At 39.5% G+C, this 21,293-nt stretch overlaps 4 protein-coding genes across 9 annotated transcripts in view; 3 read left to right on the forward strand and 1 right to left on the reverse strand.

Moving 5' to 3' along the window:
• Window positions 1–5,257: 5,257 nt before the first annotated feature.
• On the forward strand, window positions 5,258–7,328 carry LOC126790733 (ABC transporter G family member 5). Its single transcript, XM_050517081.1, has one exon. The coding sequence runs from the start codon at window positions 5,341–5,343 to the stop codon at window positions 7,258–7,260; it is 1,920 nt and encodes a 639-aa protein (XP_050373038.1). The 5' UTR covers window positions 5,258–5,340; the 3' UTR covers window positions 7,261–7,328.
• A 2,272-nt stretch (window positions 7,329–9,600) lies between these two features.
• Window positions 9,601–10,915, forward strand: LOC126790970 (uncharacterized). The gene is made up of 2 exons (XM_050517362.1): window positions 9,601–10,333; window positions 10,439–10,915. The coding sequence occupies exons 1-2, from the start codon at window positions 9,684–9,686 to the stop codon at window positions 10,521–10,523; spliced, it is 735 nt and encodes a 244-aa protein (XP_050373319.1). The 5' UTR covers window positions 9,601–9,683; the 3' UTR covers window positions 10,524–10,915.
• A 147-nt stretch (window positions 10,916–11,062) lies between these two features.
• LOC126790927 (protein trichome birefringence-like 14) lies at window positions 11,063–19,211 on the reverse strand. Of its 5 annotated transcripts, none has more exons than XM_050517307.1 (7): window positions 19,071–19,211; window positions 17,997–18,142; window positions 17,811–17,904; window positions 17,086–17,406; window positions 13,332–13,601; window positions 12,670–12,865; window positions 11,063–12,233 (listed from the first exon to the last, which is right to left on the reverse strand). In XM_050517307.1, exons 4-7 carry the CDS (start codon window positions 17,240–17,242, stop codon window positions 11,405–11,407), a joined length of 1,452 nt encoding a protein of 483 aa, XP_050373264.1. In that variant the 5' UTR covers window positions 17,243–17,406; window positions 17,811–17,904; window positions 17,997–18,142; window positions 19,071–19,211; the 3' UTR covers window positions 11,063–11,404. The 5 variants fall into 5 exon arrangements, with proteins under 5 accessions (XP_050373264.1, XP_050373287.1, XP_050373271.1 ...); XM_050517330.1 differs by having other exon boundaries at window positions 17,086–17,412; XM_050517314.1 differs by lacking the exon at window positions 17,811–17,904.
• Window positions 12,801–21,293, forward strand: part of LOC126790995 (protein CHROMATIN REMODELING 24-like) — a 179,676-nt gene continuing 171,183 nt past the window's right edge. For both annotated transcript variants that reach the window (XR_007671774.1, XM_050517388.1), the window contains exon 1: window positions 12,801–12,842. Coding sequence is in view for 1 of the 2 variants with exons in the window: in XM_050517388.1 (XP_050373345.1) it covers window positions 12,801–12,842 (42 nt within the window). In the remaining variant the exon portion in view is untranslated. The remainder of the gene's footprint in view (window positions 12,843–21,293) is intronic.

Raw genomic sequence — 21,293 nt, forward strand, 5'->3', positions numbered from 1 at the left:
CGAGGGAAAGAAACACCAACACCGGGAATACGAATTGAACCATTACATACACGCCACAATATATATTTTAACCAAATTATGGTCTTTGTTTACTTACCTTTCTCTCCGTCAACAGTTATGTCGCTCTGCAATTCCAGACACACCTCTTTAATTGTCTCTTCTCTCTAAGAATATGATCTCCGCCATCGTCATTTCTAACATCTCCATTGAAAATTTACTATACCAATTTAGCAAATATATGTACGTATAAGATTTATTGTAAATTTACAGTTAGCAGAAGCTGCAGAACAAGTACTTGATTTCACATCGAGTTATATATTCTTAATCTAATCTCAGCTAAAATGTAAAATAGAAGGAAAAAAAACTCAAAATCAGTATATATCGATCTGCACGCGCTCTCGCAGTATTACCATGCCAACACTGTGACGTATTGCTGCATGCACTTGATGGAATGATAAAATCCTTGCCTCCATTGCCGCTGCCACCAAAGCCGCCTTATTCACTACTCTTTCCCCTAATTCACTGGTTGGAGTTGTAGGAAAACACTTGTTTATAGGAACCTCCCTAACCATATATGTAACTAATCCATGTACGTGTCTTTCGTCATAGTTAGCATCTGAGTGGTTACAGGTGAGTTTGCAGTACCTAGCTGGCTAGACCGTCATTCCTCGTCTTTCAGTTTATTATTCGACAAGAGTGTTGATGTTCAACGCATATGGTGTCACTTGCTCAATTACTGAATTAGTAAATTATACTTACCATCAAATATATGTATACAGATTCAAGTTGTTTTATTTTCCCTTTAGGGCGAATCATAGTTACTCAGCACGATCATTACTGAGAATGACGGTGAACGTACGTACCGGTAAACATGATTGCATAGTTTTCCCCTCTCGTAGTTCTCTAGTGACAACATTGCAAGTTTGCAACAGCTCATATACCATATGGCAAAAATATAATGTTCATATATATATATAATCTCAGCTCCGGAGGTCCGTATTTGGTCATTCCGGCCACCGGCGACATGCAACGATAGCGCCGACCAACATAGCTGCACTCCCCTCCTCCCGACGCTCCTCTATGTGCCGCCCGGAGCTCTAGCGACGTCCTACTCCTCCTGGAATCTGCAGATTTCTGAAAATTTCCCAGAAAACTTGATTTTTCTAGAAATCTGCATATTCTAGGAGGAGTACGTCGGCGCTGGAACTCCGGCCGACACAGAAAGAAGCGCTGGAAGGAGGGGAGTGAGGCTATGTTGGTCGGCGCCATCATTGCGCGTCCGCCAGTGGCCGGAATAGCTGAATCCGAAGGTCTGGACGTCTGTAACCAAGAATGCCTATATATAAGATACGTACCGATCTCACAAAAAATGTTCATTGCTAGAGTACGAAAAGACACGATATTGAGAGGTTGTCATCTTATACAGCTAGTACGTACGCGGGCCTTACAGTTATGGTTGCTGATTAGTTTCATTATTATACACATGCATGCATGATAATTCTTTTTATGGCAAATCACATAATTTTATATTTATAAACAAATGACTGGATAGCCATTACATATTCCTCTACTGTTATCGTGCAGCAGATAAGAAGTCTTGAGTCGAAACTCAAACTTAATACATAGCATAATTCTATTCTTTAAAGAACTACAATTGAATGGTAACAAAAAAAAATATTTTATGACTTATAGAAACATACCAATAGACTAGATACCTAATCTAAACTGTTCTTGGTCATAGGAAAAACAAGGGCATAATCCAAACCACAAGCAATTGGCCCAACAACCCCATCAGACCCCCGCCCAAAATAGGCCGTAGGCCTAAACAGACCCAATGAAGCCCACATCTTGCACTAGACCCACTCATAATGATGCTTCATTGCCGGCGACGAGAAATCTCAGATCTGCTGATATCTGGTCAGCCCCCCACTTACCAACTACAACACGACCAAGACCAGAGCTCCGACCGCAGACCCAAGAGCCTCTGACCCCCGAGAAGCATCAACCGCTCCAACCCCAAATCTGCTCTCCAGTTCCCAAGATCCGACGTTGATCCACCACGAGGCCACGCCATCGACAGATCTGTCGCCATCAACCCCCGCCAAAACCAATATCTAGAGCCCACTCTCATGCCGTCGATACACACCAAAGTCAGCCTATTATCACGGACCTAGCTATTCGACTGCCACACTTGGTCCATGCGGCGCTCCATCCCCATGAAGCTAGCCTTATCCAACGGGGAAATACACTGGTTTCGCCCTACCTTGGGCTCATCAGGGGATCGGCTCCAGACCCCTACATGTGTGTAGGGCGGCCAACTCGCCTCTTTGACATTAAGTCCTCGACTAGCGACAAACTCTCCGAATTTAACCGGGTCGGCATGCCTGAACCCCTCGGAAGGAGCAGCCATATATCTCCCACACATTGAATCTTGGAGCAAATCCCACATATGCGTGATGTTCCTTTAACCAGCGACGCCCACGATTGACACTCTTAAAATAGGGACGTGACACTATGCCGCCAATACAATCTGGACAACTTGCCGCCGACCAGAAGCCGAGGAGAAGTCACCACTACCGCTTTCTCTACCACTTTTCTCAAGTAGGAGAAAATCCTAGTAGAGAGAAAAAGAGCCGACTTTCATCCTACGATATTATATATGTCATATCCCGACATGCATGCATGCTAATTTGAACGTCTTGAATCTTTGCATATTATTCATATGCTTTAGGATTTCTTAACATTTCTTATGCTACCATTTTTCCGTCATATTTATCTTGCTTTGTATTCGCTTTTTAGTTGTCACATACTCACATATTAGCTAGAGTTTCTAAACTTATTTTCTTTTCCTTTTCTCTAGCAACCGCATAGATAGGTTTCTAGAGAAATCGAAGAATCGTTCACGGGCTTAAACTATAGCACCTATGTATAGTCAACAAATGTTAATGAATCCCTTCCTATTGCTTTAGTGGGCATCTCTAGCAATCAACCAGCTACTTGTTTCCCAAAGCTTTCCTCGATCCCTCACCACATAATAGAGTTCACGGGTGTTATACACATGCACCCATTGCTTTCACAAGAATAACTCAAATCCAGACAACTTCTCATTCCTGCTTAAAATATCCGCTGCATTTGATGAGAACCACAAACACAAGAAGCAGAGATTTCCAACTCTTTCTCTCACCCACATAAAAGATTCATTCCTATTCATTATTTTGTTTTGCAAATCCAATCTGTGACTGACCTCTCTGGTTCGTAGTGTGGTCACTTGTAGCCACATAATAGAGCTGGTCGATCGTAATTTTTCTTGGCGGGATAGAGAAAATAAATATCTAGAAGGCAAATGGATTATGTGAAATAATGGATTATCTAGGGGTCGTAGGATTTTCGTAAATGGTTTGGTTAGGGTTTCAATATTATTTGTTTCATTTCAGCCACATTTTTGATGGCCCTACTAGCCAATGGGACCAATTAGCTTTTGTTTGCTGACTAACCTGACTTGCTCCCACCGTACTGGGGTCCACGTCGTCTATTACTAGTTTACTACTACAAATGATTCCGACGTGATCATGTTATCGGGTTCAGGGTTTCTAGCTAGCTAGGGTTTCTGTAATGTTTCTTACACAAGCTGATCGATTTCGAAGATCAAATGAATGTGGCAGATATAGTTCGGAAGGTCGATCGACCACCGCTTGTATTGTGAAAACAGGGGCGCCCAATTCCGATCCCGTGAAATTACTGAATGTACCCAACAAAATTCTTAGTGTACCCAAATATCAGATATTTTTCCATTTCAAATATTACCCTTGATTTTGGAAAATTATAATAATAAAAAAATAAGAAACCCAGCCAAACCTTCCATATGCTCCAACATCAGCGATCCCAACTTCATCTTCTCCTCTTTGCCCAATTCCTTTGAATTTAATGTTTCATTCATGCACTACTATCATTCATGATTGAATTTGACATAAATTGTTGCTTAATTTTCCAGTCTGGAAGTTCTTCGACTTCTATTTCCTTTTCTTTGAAATTGCTTCCAGTTTTATTTCACTACGAAGAACATAGAGGATTGAACCAATTTCTATGAATGAGGATTCATAGTTGGAGAAATCAATCAACATGCAAAAGGATCATATATCATAAAAGAAAGATAGATAGAAGAAATTGAATGAGAACAAAATAATTGGGTAGGAACGAGAACATTGGGTGATTAGGCTGATAGATAGAGGATCATAAATTGGGCATATAGAGGATCATTCATAAACTTTCATCTTCTTGTTTTCACCCAATTCTTCTACTTGTTCAATCTAACGGTGTGATTTTTCCTTTTTCTATAATACTAAAATAAAGGGTAATACCGGAATTATTTATATTGCTGGATATACTAAGAAATCTGCCGGGTACATTTAGCAACACTCAATTGCTGCGGGCTCGTACAAATTTATCATAATCATTTTGTTCATAAATAAATACTAAATAGTAATCAGAAAAAGATTGATCAATATATATGATCATATGAGTCTAACATTTTTCATATTCCGGTTAACCTCAATCATCGGCTGGCTTCGCCGGAAGATAACGTCGACCCTCTTATACATGTTGACAAGAGGAATTTCTTGAGCATATCTTAAAGTTGTTCATCATGCTAGCTAGAGTCCAAGCTTAAGGAAGTTTTATCTGTAGTAATCATAAGATTCTTTTTAATCAGATGATGAATTAGTACTAAAGTACCCAAATGTCCTTAACTCTAACAGCCAAAACTAGACCCCAGCCTGTAAAGTATGGTAAGACACCAGTAATCCGGCCAGTATGCCAGTATATATACACAAATTCTTATCATACATGCAGATCAAGTAATAAATGCAGATCAATTTCAAATGCAAATCCCTCTGTCATATCCACAATCCAGATATTGACCTGAAACTAAAATTTAAATAAATCACAGAAATGCATAAGACCAAAGCTTTACCGTAACAAGGTACCAATCCACGTGAATCTCAGGACAAAAATCAAAACAGAAAATTAGCAACATGTGCACGTGAAGTATCTAATAAGCTCAGTTTCAGAATGAAAAGAAAAGGAAAAAAAATGTAGGTAATTAAACAAATGATACAAATCACAAGTATATATATAACTACGTACACCATGGTCATTATATAATACGAGCACAAGAAATTAAGAGGAATTTATATAATAAACTGTAGTACTAGTCCTTATTTAGTGGACAGAATGAGCTTCCGCTGGACAGAAGCTTTGCTAGTAAGAACTACCAAACTCCAAAAGTCCAATACAGAGAGAGAAAAGAAATCACACAGTGAGAGATAAAGGCTAATTTGTTCAATGAAGAAACAAGGAAGTGAGATTGAGGCAGTAGGCATTTGCTACAACATTAGAACTCATCATAGCAAAGATCTTGTCTGCCCCTTCAAGATCTTCAGCACCAAGAACCATCCAGAACCAGATCAAAAGGTTCCAAAACTCGAATTAGAAGAAGAACCAAGCACTCCTGGAGTCCGGCGAGTCCTAACGAACGTGAACTGCCGCGCAAAACCGTGGGAAATCCTCGCCATTGTCGGTCCAAGTGGCGCCGGAAAGTCCTCCTTGCTTGAAATTTTAGCCGGAAAGGTGACGCCACAAAACGGTTCAATTTTCGTCAATCACAAGCCGGTGGACAAAATTAGCTTCAAGAAAGTTTCCGGGTACGTAACACAAAAGGACATTCTTTTTCCTCTACTCACAGTTGAAGAAACCCTAATGTTCAGCGCCAAGCTGAGGCTGAGGATCCCACATGCCCAGCTCCGGTCCCGGGTAGAGTCTCTGATCGGAGAGCTTGGCCTCACTCAAGTAGCCGGAGCTAGAGTTGGCGACGACAGAGTACGTGGAATATCCGGCGGAGAAAGGCGTCGTGTTTCAATCGGAGTTGACGTGATTCATGACCCCGAAGTCCTGATCCTTGATGAACCTACTTCCGGGCTGGACAGCACTTCAGCTCTTCAGATCATTGACATGCTTAAAACCATGGCGGAAATCCGAGGCAGAACCATCATCCTCAGCATTCATCAACCCGGCTTCAGAATCGTCAAGCTCTTTAACTCTATTCTGGTACTGGCTAACGGCTCTGTCCTCCACCATGGAACTGTGGACCACCTCGCCCTTAACCTGAAGCTCATGGGACTAGAGCTTCCTCTTCATGTCAACATCGTGGAGTTTGCAATCGACTCTATCGAAGCCATTCATGAGCAGCAGAGTCTGCAGCACGCGCTCATTGATGATGGCGGTGATGACGGTGCCAAGAAGAGTAAGCGCACTCTTCAACAGCTGTTTCAACAGTCCAAAGTCATTGATCACGAAGAAACCCTCACCAAATCGCTCGGTTCCCCACTCGACTTCGCCAATTCGAGACTTAGAGAGACGATCATCCTCACTCACAGGTTCTCGAAAAACATATTCCGAACAAAGGAGCTGTTTGCTTGCAGGACAATTCAAATGCTGGTGTCCGGATTAGTCCTTGGTTCGATTTTTTATGATCTGAAGGATGATTTGACGGGCGCAGAAGAAAGGGTAGGTCTATTTGCATTCACTTTAACGTTTTTACTCTCTTGCACTACGGAGGCTTTACCAATATTTCTTCAAGAAAGAGAGATTTTGATGAAGGAGACTTCTTGTGGAAGTTACCGAGTCTCATCCTACGCCATTGCCAATGGCTTAGTCTACTTGCCTTTCCTTCTAATCCTAGCCATTCTCTTCACAACGCCATTGTACTGGCTCGTTGGACTCAACCCTACTTTCATGGCCTTTTGCCACTTCCTGCTTCTAATCTGGTTAATTCTCTACACTGCAAACTCCGTAGTAGTGTGTATCAGTGCTTTGGTACCTAATTTCATAGTCGGAAACTCGGTCATCGCCGGCGTTATGGGATCATTCTTCTTGTTTTCGGGCTACTTCATTTCGAAGCAAAATATTCCAAGTTACTGGATCTTCATGCATTACATTTCGCTGTTCAAGTATCCGTTTGAGGGGTTTCTGATAAACGAGTTTTCGAAATCGGACAAGTGCTTGGAGTATTTCTTTGGGAAGTGCATGGTGACAGGAGAAGACGTTCTGAGAGACGAAGGGTATGGAGAAGAGAGCCGGTGGAGGAACGTGGCGGTGATGGTGTCCTTTGTGCTTATTTACAGGTTCATTTCTTATATCATTCTTAGGTGTAGATGCTCCCAGAGAAGGTTCAGTTTCGTAACTGCTCGATCTTCTTTGGTTTAATCCATATTTTTCATTCATTTCAAACCAAACAATGTATGTATTATATGATGAATCTTCTTCTGTTCTCTCTCTCTCTCTCTCTCTCTCTCTCTCTCTCTCTCTCTCACGAGATGTGTGATGTCTTAACAAGATGGTTCACATGTCTTGGAATTTAGTGACGGGCTGTAGCTAGCTAGCATTGCAAGAAGTTTTAGATTCATACAGGAACAAAATGTACATAAATAATATTATCAATTTCTGGTCTGCCAACAGATTGTGCTAAACGCCTCGTTTGTTCTCTTACCCGAGTTGAGCGGAAATTTTACAACGAATGCTTAATTTATTTATTTATCTTTAAAACAATGAAACGAATTCATTTTGCATAGCTCAATGCGAGCTCAAGTCTCATTTACGACCACAAGAGTCGTACATAAAGGTGACAGCCACCCCATGTAGACACTCACCCGAGAAGATGAGCATTATTAGAGAAAATAAATAAACTAGGAGATACCACATTGGTCCACCTCCGCATTGGTCCATGTCACCGATCTTCAAGGAGATACCACCCATTCCAGCAAACAAGACGTATGCCTCCCCACCTGAAAGAGAAGAAGAGAGTCAAAGAGCAACGAAATCACTCCATAGAGAGAGATCTTGCTCCTCAAGAGCAACACCACTACCCCGATGAAGAGACATGCACCTCCGTCGCCGGCAAGAGGCAGAGCACTCTCTAGTGCCACATCCACCCAAAACCAATCCCACAACCGTACACCTCGAAGAAGTAGCGAACTGAAACAAAGTCGAATCCAACGCTCAAACCCTTGGGCATCACAAATCCGCAAAACCAAAGGACTCCAAATTAACAACACCAGTCTGGCGGCCTCATAGCGACGATGAGGCAAGCCTCACCGGCGAGGAGTACCACAAGACTAGAGGACTATCGCATGATTGCTGATGTACGACGCTTTGGGGAAGGAGGGAGCGTTTAGGGTTTTTCCCGAAAAACCGGTGACAATGAACGCTTAATGTTCTTTCTTTTATGCACGAAATTCTAACGTACTCATCTTTACTCAAGTTGTAACTTTTTCTATCAAGTCTAAGTAAATGAAAATTAGTAGTTCTATTCATACCGCCAATTTCTATAAGTCCTTCTAAGTGCTTCTCCATGATGTTTAACAAATATGTTCACTCATTTCTCTAGTTGGCTAATCCATCTTCCTTATCCATGAAAGGTTTTAAGCTCCCACAAGTATTGATATACGAGTCCGCTACAACACAACTATGAACTCCCACATAACTATAGAATTTTACTCGCAGAGTTTTACTACATTATGTAATCTACTCTCAAAAATGATAATTCATGTAGTATATGAGACAATCAACGAAAACGTGCTTGTGACTTATTGCACTTGCTATTGACCAAAAAAAAAGACTTATTGCACTAGCTAGCGTACAGGTAAAGGTAGATGACAATTTTAACATTAAACTACTGTGAAATCCATCTAGATTCTCATATTCCAGCTGTTAAAAGTGTTGAAAACCGTTGACAAATCCTGAATCTGACTGTTGGACTCTTCAATCTTGACACCGATCACACTACTAGCTACTACGCCAATTTCCAATTTCATGTTGAGTTGTTCAACATATGAGACAATACACAATTTTTCCAACCATGAAACTTCATCGAGACTATCTTGATAACAGTGACCGTAATGTAACTGCACAGAAACAAGTCCTCAAATAGGTTAACCAATTTTGTTTAGAATGATTTCGTAAAGGTTTCACACGTTCACCACCTTGGTTCTTTGACTATGCATGTATCTCTATTTCGATGAAAAAACATAACTATATGTATTATACACCAATAATAAACTAGCTTGTAGTCTAATCATATCCGTTTTTTAAAAGAACATAGACGATTGCAATTGTTGATTAGAGGAATTAGAATAATGGTATAAATCAAGTCTCACGAATTCTAGTATCCATAACATAACGAATTAAAAAATATATATAAGCATCATCATCATTAATATGTCAAATATACGTGACTATGAAGACTTTTTTTTTTCAGCATGTATCCCATGCACCACTCAAAACTCGTAAGTAATCAATTTCAGAGCAAGAAAATATTGTGTTAACAGGACAAGAAAATGTGGACCAAGACTCTACGAGCAAATTAGCATGAAACTTAAGGGGCTTGACAATCCAGTTTCTCTAGAAGAAGTACTTTGAGGTAGACAAGTGGTGGAAAATTGGGGAAAACTACGTGTTACTTTGACCGGCCCATCTTAGACGGCAATGGCTTCATGTATTAAACTCTATAAGGAAAATGATAATCACCAATATTCATGAAATGATAGGCACTACGATAGCTCTATTACTACAAACCTGAATGTCAAAAGGTGCTTCGCATTTTAGTACTACTGCTCTCTTCTCTTTACACCATGCTTGATCAGTACCAAAAGTTCCCTAGAAATCAGCTCTATGTAACCTGCCATGTCCACAGCAGACATGAGAGTGCAGAAGACAAAGAGTTTGGTTTCCGGAGTGCATGGGAGTTTCAAGCTCAAGCATGTCTCGAAGAAGATCTTGGTGTTCATTCACCACGGTTATGGGAGACAAACACCAAATACGAGTCTTCTCCTTTGCTCCCCCAAAACCATCACTACAGTGACCTTTCTCCCACGTCACGCAGACGGGTGATTCTTGAAGGCAGGAATGAACTTATGCAGACGATTCAGGACATGCCAGAGTCATGTTATGAACTTTCTCTGAGAGATATTGTTGATGAGGAGCAACAAGGTATGCAGAAGGCTGGAAAGGGCACTGATGTTGAAGAGAAGAGTTTCGACTTCAACGCTCAAGCTCGAATCAGGAACCAGAAGAAGATAACAGCCTACAAAACAAGACAGATATCACGGACTTCAAGTATGGAAAGTGAAACATTCCTAATCAAGATGTTCTTTCCAACTTTTCTAGGCCTAAAGAAGAAAGCAAAAGCAGCTGGAAATTGCTCAAAAGTTTCCCCCAGGCCAACATTTGGACCTGAGAACCATGAAGATTTTTGTGTTGAAAGCACAAGCAGCAGGAGAAGGTATATAACTGATCTGCTCTTAATTTATTATAATTGCTGATACAAGAAGCTAACACAAAAATAGAGTTTAAACTAACGGATTATTCTTTACTCTCAACATTGCAGGTTTTCTGATGACGATATCTTACCTGGTTGCTGGACCTTCTTCCACAGCAAGAAAGGCAAAAGCAAAAGACCAAGGGGAAGCTGATTATAGATAGTTGTTTATTTGTTTACTGAGGCAACAAAATCCAGCCTCAGTATAGATCTTTCTCTAGCTGGAAACCGAAACCAGCAAAATAAATGAGAAATATATTTTACAGTTAGAATTGGAAATCTATTACAAATCAAGAACTATTCTTTGTATGTCCATTCACTCGTTGTAAGCATCTGAACTGCTGCTATGTAACAAATAATGTAGTCAAAACTCAGTAACACTCCATAGACCAGTTTACAAGAACACCCTCAACACTCTCAAGGTCCATATCATGAACCTTGACTTTGGAATGCAGAACACTGTTACACAGCCATTTCAATATTTGACAGTAAACATAATTTTCACTAATAAACATGTATGAGTAGACTTTGGAACCATTTATACCACCCAGACTCAGTAGTGTTAGGCCGGGAGTTTACAGGTACACTACCCTCAACTGCTGCGGTAATGGGTTAGGTTGATTTCATATCTAATACCGATACCAATACCACAGATAGCAGACAAAAAATAGCAAAGTCACAACTTGCAAAGAATCAAGAAAACTCTTGCATCTTTATATTAGCAGCAACCCGGATAGTAATGGTTGCTACGTTACATGAAATACAACAGGCAGACTGCTACCCACAGATTCAGAGTCCTGAGTGCACGAGTGGCTATTTGGTGAACACCCTCATTGTTTAACCTATGCCTAGATCAACAACTACCATTCAATTTAATAAAAAATGGAATTGGAATAGGTGCTTTTCCCATTGCATTTCTATCAACACTATAAGTTGTGAAAAAATATTATAACTCAAAAAAATTATACCCGAAAACAAATGGTATTTGGACCCTGATGAGTGGCAGATTTGGTTTCTTCTTCCCAGAGTCTCGATCTATATTTGTGCAATAAAGAGTTCATTCCATGTGTCTGGAATTCCAGGTAAGCACCAGTGCAAACAATCATTTACAGCAGCCTTTCCTCTAATGGTGTAGCGGGATATATGACCTTCATCCCTCAATCGAGAAAGAGCAGTGACGTCCAAAATCTTTATCTTTGTACCTCTCAAAGCAGCTTCAATGACCGAATCACTTGATCCTTCTTGGACAACTTCACTTCCTCCAGATAATGGAGTAGTATTATCACAGGATCCCCCGGTATTCCAGTCACCATTAAAGAAATGCCTTGGTGAGATGGTCCTAAAGAATATTTTGAGGCGGGGATGTGATGGAAGTTGTGAATCAAGCCACCTGACAACACTATGTATGGTAAAATTCTTCGCCCTGCCAATTTGTGCACGCCTTTTATCTTCATTGGGTTTTCCATTTACATACATTACCCATCTGTTTCCATTAATTTTTCCCCTGTTCCAATGATGCCCTGTATTAAGAACCAATACATCAAACCGATCAAGGTACTGCCTCATGAAAGCTGGAGGACGGTCCAGATGCATCGCAACATCAGTGGTTCGGTTTGAGCGGTTAAGCAGCACAAGATCACAGAGGCTTGCTGACCAGTAATACAAAATGGTGGTATTGCTCTTAGGAAATCGATAGGCCCAGCCATCAGGACGAATGGCTCCACGACGTTTGACAAGGCCATATTCTTTTCCCACATTTTGAACTTCTGGGCTTTCTTCTCCACCAGTTGCTATACACATTAAAGACTGGAATTGCTGTCGGCCCAAAGAATCTCCTATAAAAGCAATTGTCTTGTCCTGCATTCTGAATGACAGGGCACATTTAGGACACTGATGAAGTAATATGAACTGTTGCACAGCATCAAATCCCAAACTCATGAAAAGCCATGAGGTCCATATAATTAAAGGATTCAGGAGTAAAAAAATATCGACCAAAATTGTTCATGACCTGGGGACACATTTGGAAAGTTGTGTGAAAGAGAAATCAGAAGCAGGGAAAGCATATGCTTATAATACCATCACTCTAACTGTACTGTAAGACAATAATTTGATAACTAAAAGAAAAATCTGGTGAAAATTAAGAATTGCAGCACTTAAGAAACACTTAATGCAATCACCATATTCTTCAAAAAAATTTGCGACAATTACACATGAGAATAACTGAAGCTGACAAACAGCCAAATCAGATTAAAATCGTTTTCATCCAGTGAAATATATGAATTTAAATGTGAAATTGCTACCTTCTCAAGAATGCGGATCGCTTGAAATCTGGTATTTCACAATTGTTTGGCTTCCACCTGTATCCCTCAAAAGAGAAATCTGGTCGTTGTGTCAGTCTACAAGCCCACATTGCTGATAACCATTGCTTACAATGAAACCCAGAATACAATGGTCGCCTGCTGTCTGGAACCCATCTGCCCTTAGCAAAATTACAGACTGCACGAGTGAAACTGGAAGTTAAAAACGTCGAATCAAGCGGGGACGTCTTAACACATGTGAGATGAAGTTGAAAAGTAAAAGCTTCTGAGGAGAGAGAGAGAGAGAGATTCTGTACTACAGAACATTATTATACTATTATAGAAATATGGAGAGTGTTATAGACTTATAGAGATATGCATAGTTCGTTATAGTAGTTCTGTATAGAAAATTGAAACTCTGTAGTTAGATGAAATTACCAAACAATTATAGCATATTAACAATTGACTGAAATCTAATAACAAATTGTGCCACGTTAATACTGCAAAAAAAATTCACAGGCAGCTTTCACATTTTATTATTCTATGAGAATATAAATATCAAAAATTAACACTTGATCACAAGTCCAGCTGCAACAAAACAAAGGAAATACCACTCAGTGATTAACAAATATGTAACCATTACGTGCTGCAAAAAGTGATTGTACCTTTAGGTTGGTCGGTAGATGTCGCATTCAGATTATGTTGGTCTGTTATAGGAGAAAATGCAAAATCTGATGGTGCAACACCTGAGTCTTCTTTTCTGTTTGTTTCTTCCATTGCACTAGAAGGTGTGTCCTTCTCTTGAATTGGTGCAGCACCAGGATTTCGTGTTTCGTTTGTTTCTTCTATTATAATAGAAGGTAAGTCCTTCCCTTGTAGATTCCCATCTGTCTCAATAGATTTTGAGGAATTCTTTGGGGAGTCCTCCAGAAAATCTATATCGAAACAAAAACATAAAACCATCAGCAGTTATAAGAATCCAGAAACAAATTTGAAAGGCCTCTTTATATCTGAAACATGTCAATATCTTAAGAATGTATTATGAAGTACAAAGAATCTGGTGAGGAGTAGCTTGCACTATAACGTTACATTACTTGACAAAATTATCTCTGCATGCCCCTTAATCTCCCAAACTAGAAGTCGCTGAGACGGCTAGGCATAGATCCCAATCACTAAGACAGATACACAAGTTCATCAATCATGCATTTTATGGCTTTCCATTTCAACACTGACCAGTAAGACAGGCAAAATCTTATTCTCATCCCTGATTTGTACCAGCACAAAGCCTACTTCCCATTCGGCAAGCAATTGGCACTCTACTTCTTATTACACATTAAATCCAAAGAAGCAACAACTAAAACGTGGAAAATGGAAATTATATCCCATATACTGATGTTGAGAAAATACATTATAGATATAAAGGGTATTTCTGTCATCAGAGATATAGGATTATATAAAGAAATGTAGTGAATCGGTCAACAAGTTAGTCAGAGAAACAGAACAAGCACAGCAAACCAAGAGAAACAACCACAAAGAAAAGAACACAGGAACACAGATTTAAGGTGGTTCAGCAAATAGCTTTGCCTACATCCACCGGACAGAAACACACTTTCACTATATTAATAATGGGTACACAAGAAAGACTAAGAAAACAAGGACTCTTCTCTTCCTATCTTTCTCCTCTCTGCCATCTCTCACCCTCTAACCGAGAATGGAACACACTATGCTCTTTGTCTCTGTGATGCCTAAACCTAGAGCATAACCCCTCCTTATATAGTCATAAGGACAAACATATTTCCTCACCAAATAGGAATCCTATTCCTAATAGTGGTAGGCTATAAAGCCTCCTCCTTCTACAAATAAACCATCATCAATAAGGATTCCCTATCCTTACTGGAACACCATACTCTAAGAAACCATCTTAGGAAAAACACATGGGCTGGAAACCCAACAATCTCCCCCTCCAGACCATGAGGGAGGTACACCGGCGCGACTCCATCACCGGGAGTCCGCCCAAGCTGACTTGATGCAGAACTATGTGGTTGGAGCATGCAGCTCCCCCTGATCAGGCTCCCCCTGATCGAACAACTCATCACCCTGTCCCTGTTGGTGGAACAACTCTTGACCATCTTCACCCTGGTCAGAAAACCCATTGGAAAAGGACATTTGGGACCACTTTTCCAGAACGCCTTTCTTCCTTATATGGCCGTCACCATGACGCCGTATGTCCGAAGAAGTATCACCCATTGCACTCAAGTCATCTTTATACACCAAGCTATGTGTCTTGTACAAGGAACGACAAAACTCTCCACTAGCAACGTCCAACGATCGATTCGTCAGCTTCCACTTCCCATCACCAATAAACTGGTGGAAACCTTGTCTGTCAAGAGCACTTGCAGACAGTATGTTGACACGTAGATCCGGAACGTGCCTCACATCCTTTAATGCCATATGGTAACCCAGATTAGTCTCGATGCAAATATCTCCTATTCCCGAAATCTTGGAGTAGCTTGAATTGCCCATCTTTAACATCCCAAAGCCACATGCCTTGTATGTAGAAAAGAGCTCCAAGTTGGAACTAACATGACAACTTGCACCCGTATCCACGAACCAATCATGACCATTGTCACCCATATATAGACATTCTTGTAAAGTAAGAAGCTCATCCGAAACACAAGCAGAATAACCATTATCTTCATCTTGGTACTTGCTTTTCTTTTTGTTTTGTTTCCACTTTCGACACATCCGCTTCATGTGGCCCTTCTCTTGCCACCTTTCATCATCCATATTGGTTGGCCTTGCAGCCGCACCCTCTATGGGCTCATACATATCCCTACAATACAGGATATCCTCCATTCTTGGCTTCCACGTCACCCAATTCTTGTGGGTGAGTTTGATCATTGTGCCTTTCACATCATCATCCATTCTGACAACACCGATTGCAGCCGAACCCAACCTTCAACCAGGCTCTGGTACCACTTGTAGTGAATCGGTCAACAAGTTAGTCAGAGAAACAGAACAAGCACAGCAAACCAAGAGAAACAACCACAAAGAAAAGAACACAGGAACACAGATTTAAGGTGGTTCAGCAAATAGCTTTGCCTACATCCACCGGACAGAAACACACTTTCACTATATTAATAATGGGTACACAAGAAAGACTAAGAAAACAAGGACTCTTCTCTTCCTATCTTTCTCCTCTCTGCCCTCTCTCACCCTCTAACCGAGAATGGAACACACTATGCTCTTTGTCTCTGTGATGCCTAAACCTAGAGCATAACCCCTCCTTATATAGTCATAAGGACAAACATATTTCCTCACCAAATAGGAATCCTATTCCTAATAGTGGTAGGCTATAAAGCCTCCTCCTTCTACAAATAAACCATCATCAATAAGGATTCCCTATCCTTACTGGAACACCATACTCTAAGAAACCATCTTAGGAAAAACACATGGGCTGGAAACCCAACAAGAAATAGTTGTACTGTTTTGTATTTTTAATCAAGCATATACAAATATAGTCTTTTTTGTGCTCAGACCTTGTTCTCCATCTGCATTTTCATATGAATAAACCATGATTCTCAACAACTGAAAGAAGTATGTCGGTACAGCTTCATACTGATATTTGTCATTTCCTATAATTTCTGCAGGACTAATTTCTGCAGGCCATTGATCTTGCCAAAGTTCATTTGTAAAGGTAATGTATTCTTTGACATGATACTGAAAAATCATCATTTAGATGATAGAGCCGCCACTTGCTGATCTGTAGTGTACTAGTGTACAGTTATTAATTGTTGGGCAAGCTTGGCAATGAATAATGTAAGTATGATGGATCTTCCAAACAGCTACTTCGTATGGTACAAGTTGGAATTATAGCCAACGCCTAACCTAGATATTCTCTATCTGATGTAAAACGGACTTAGACCAAGTTTATAGCCAAGGGAGTTAGCATGGAGGCCTTAAAACCTGGCAATCTTGTTTAGAGAAGAGATGAAAGCCATGTTCCAAACAAACATAAGTCTTCACAAGAAAGTTCTAACCAACAAAATATTTAAACAAGCATGTGGCAACATTGACCAAAATGAATCCAATGAAAAGCCATGCAATAAAACATTTTAAACTATCTTAACTAGTAAAAAATCCTAAACTAAATAGTGGCATATCTGATGTGATCACTTTTCATGCACAATTCAATAATGCTTTTATTTTCCTTTATTTTATTTTGAAGAGAAAAACAGATCTATTAATGACCAATGAAGATGGTTACAGTCATGGTTAAGCACATCTAAGATAATCCTAGGTGCTTTTATTTTACTTTATAGATAATTATATGTTTAAAGATAAACAAATAATAATCAAGGGGAAGAGAAGCATATGAAAGATAGACTTATTTGGAAATGTAAAGGTTGGCAGACAAACCTATTGAAGGAATCGGAAACCGTTCCCGGGCCAATAGTAGAGTATTAGCAAAAGGATTTTTCTCCCAAGCCCAAAGTAATATGGTTGTGCATATAAGTGCAGTCAGAGTAACAAAGGCTAGTCTCCCCTTCATGTTATAGTTAAATCCACCTTTCATCTCCTAAAACCCCAAGTGAAAGGCACTTGCTCAAGAACCACCTCAATTAATATGTTCGGCAAAAGTCCATTGCATAACCTCCAGTAGCGACTTTAGTCATACAGAAGGCTTCAGTTATGTCTGACGCAGTTCAGCAGCGAAGGTTGTCCCACTGAAGGCTGCAGCTGTATCTGATGCAGTAAACGGCAGAATAAGTAAATGAGTAATACAACAGGGGATAGAGAACAAACTTATAGAAACCCAGCTAAAGCCCACAAATAGAAGAAGATATTAACAAATAACTACTAGCAAAACACAGACCAACATCAAATTGTCAATTATTTGAGAAAAACAGCTTATGAGAACCTTCAGCATAGGACATCTGCAAGTGCTGACAGACAATGTTAAAACCCGACCTTCGGTTATGACTAATGTGGTGAACTCAATTGATAAACAGTCCATTTTTTTTTTGGGTTACAAGAAGAACACATCTGGAAGGAAATAAATTTTTTTGAATGTGTACTTGGAAGCGAATCTGTACTCTTTGTATCCAAGGACACTCCTGATAGAAGAAATTTACATTTCCTACCTCAAACTTTAGAAATCAGCAGCAAAGAAGACCAAGCCACAGCAATCCAAACACAACGCACAAACCCAGCTTGTAACTTAGCAATTCAGGTTCCCTAATGGAATTCATGATTCAAACATATGCAAACTATACTGGGTGATAGTTGAAAGAAGTAAACAAGAGTGGAAAGAGGAAATTGAAACTTACAGAAGTTAGCTGCGAAAAGAAAGAGAAATTTAGATTCTTTGACAATGACCATTGATGGTGATTGCTCTCCTCGTTTTTCTGTATAGTAATGAAGTAGGATGTGGTTCTTGACTTGCAAGACTGATCTTTGGGAACAGAACTGAAGACTGTAGAAAAGAAAAGAAAAGAAAAAAGGAGGAGAATGACGTAAGTAAATATTAACCGATAGCTATACAATGATACTTGACTGGGTTGATTTACAGAGAATAAAGGGTAAATAGCAAATGATAAGGACATAAATACAGTGGTTTAACAGGTCAAACTCTAGTTTTATGCACAATTCTGTATTTCAGATTATCATTTCAAAAGGTTTACAGAATATACAGATCATTACCCACAACACAAGACAGAGAAATTTGAATCCAGATTACTACCTTTGTTAGACAACATCAACTAATGAAAATTGGTTGGTTATGGTACAAAACATGTCCTACAGTTATTATTCATAACTGAACTGAGAATGATTGGATTGCATTTCACTTTACATCATAAGTATTTCAGTACATTCATCCGCAAAAATGAGTTCATTTAGCTTTGACTTGGAAATAAGGGTGCAAACAGATCTATAAATACACTATTCGGGAGTCTTTCGTAAAGATTGCATTCCTTGTTTACGTTCAACAGTAGCTAGAATGCGATTCTCTGATTTATTTCTCCGAACAAACCAACAAATATATCAAAACCCAAAAGAGGGAAAACCATGGTTAATCAACTAAAACCCAAATGAGGAAATACCATACTCAATCAACTAAACCCAAAATAAGCAACAAGCTAACTTAGTTGACATCATGGTTTAGACGCAGTGACCAATTCAAAGGCAGAAACAGAGCACCAATATTAATACCACCATCAATAAAGGGACTACTTGTAGTGTGAATTGAATCAAAACCCAAAAAAGGAAAGCCTCTCAGCATAAAAAAAACTCAACACAAGCAATAAAGGCACTAAATTTCTAACAGGATCCAGAAGCAGCCATTGAGTACAAGCTTGAGAATCATTAAAAGATATGAAATTGGATGTGCATTAATTACGAACCTGAGTAAAGTAGACTCCTTTGAACCAATTATGATGGATTTGATGAAGCCTTTTTCAGAGTTGTGGCTGAGATCCACAGCATTCAGATTTCAGAGAGAGATTGAAAAATGGGGTTGGAGCAGCAAGTAAAGAACAGCGGCAACTTATAAAAACAGGACCAATCCAATCGTGACGCGACAAAATGGTTAGGGAGGTTTTTGTCATTCTAGGGAAAAGACAGAGGTGAAGTTTGTCTTCTATAAATTTTCCAGTGAATCAGTCTAGAAGAAGGCAAGTTTTCTATTCATCGATGTCATACTAAATCAGTCGAGATCATGGTTAAGTGAAGAAAGAATCTTTAGGACTCATCATTTAGCAGCCGCCGGATCCCAAAAGCATGCCGTGGCCTGCAAGCCAGATGAATTTTTACCCGGTCCGGTCCGTGAGAAAACTCACCAAAACCTGCTTCCGTAGTTAGAGGGCCGGGCTTAGTTTAGAGGTGAAACCCGGCTCAGCCCACCAAAAGCCCGCAAGGTCTAGCCCGTAAAAGCCCGTTAAGAAATAAAATATTATACATGCATATATTATACATATATTCAATTATATCTTGTTCAGTAATAATTATACATAAAATATTATATATGTTAATAATACTAGATTTAAAATTTTATATTTCTTTATATTCTAACTTTATACTAGATTTTTAAAATAAAATTGTAGTATTATGAAGCAACTATATGAAGTATATGAAATAAACTTCTCGGGATTAATCGACACCAGCAGATGTTATCAGTACTAATATTTAGGGACTCAGTTAAAACTTCATCTAATTCGGACATCGTCTGACCGTCAAAATTTCCGGTAAACTGAAAACACCACTAATATGCCATAAGGGATGACTCATTACCAAGATGCGAACGTCGAAAGCAATTTTCATATATGAAATCATCTAATTTTTGTCACCGATCGTGCGCGGTCGCACCGAGGAAACTCATTTGGCAAAACCCCGGTCAATAGGGTTTTAATATGTCAAAATGCCTCTTTTTTTTGTTGACCGTAGGTACGGACGGTCAAATTATGTCTAAAACTGACGAAATTTTTATGGGGTCTCTAAATATATATACCGGCACATCTGCTGGTGTCGATCGACCGTATTTAGAACCGAAGTTGTCGATCGCCGAAGTGTCCACTAATGTATTATAACATTTATACTAGGTTTAAAATAAAACTATCACATTATAAAGTGACTACATGAAAGAAACTTCTCAGAATTAATCGACACCAACCGATGTGACCGGTACTTATATTTAGTGACCCTATAAAAATTTCATCTAATTCGGACCTCGTTTGACTGTCAAAATTTCCAGTAAACCAAAAACACCACTAATATGTCATAAGGGATGATCCACTACAAAGATGCGAACGTCGAAAGCCGTTTGCATATATGAAATTACCTATTTTTTGTTACCTATAAGTGTGTGGTCGCACTGAGGAAACTTATTTGGCAAATCTCTGGTCAATGGGGTTTCAATATGTCAAAATGCCTCTTTTTTCGTTGACCGTAGGTACGAATGGTCAAACCATGTCCAAAATGGATGAAATTTTTACGAAGTCCCTAAATATATATATCGATCATATCTACTGTGTCGATCGATCATATTTCGAATTGGAGTTGTCGATCGCCTAAGTGTCCACTAATGTCCAAAACTGACGACATTTTTACGGGTCCCTAAATATATATACCAATCACATCTGGACTTGTCGATCGACCATATTTTGAACTGGAGTTGTCGATCGCCTAAGTGTCCACTAATGTATCATAACTTTTATATTAAGTTTAGAATAAAACTATCGCATTATGAAAGAACTATATGAAGAAAACTTCTCGGGATCAATCGACACTAGCCGATGCGATTGGTATACATATTTAGTTATCCTGTAAAAATTTCATCCAATTTGGACCTCGTTTGACCGTCGAAATTTCCGGTAAACCGAAAACATCACTTTATGCCATAAGGGATGACCCATTACAAAGATGCGAACGCCGAAAGCCGTTTGCATATCTGAAATCATATAATTTTTGTTACCTATCGTGCGCGGTCGCACTGAGGAAACCCATTAGGCAACTCCCCGGTCAATTGTGGGTTTTAATATGTCAAAACGCTTTTTTTTTTGTTGACCGTAGTTACGGACGGTCAAACCATGTCCAAAACGAACAAACCTTTTAAGCGTTCCCTAAATATA

The sequence above is a fragment of the Argentina anserina genome, chromosome 1 (genome assembly GCF_933775445.1).
Source record: "Argentina anserina chromosome 1, drPotAnse1.1, whole genome shotgun sequence".
NCBI classification, from domain to species: Eukaryota; Viridiplantae; Streptophyta; class Magnoliopsida; order Rosales; family Rosaceae; genus Argentina; species Argentina anserina.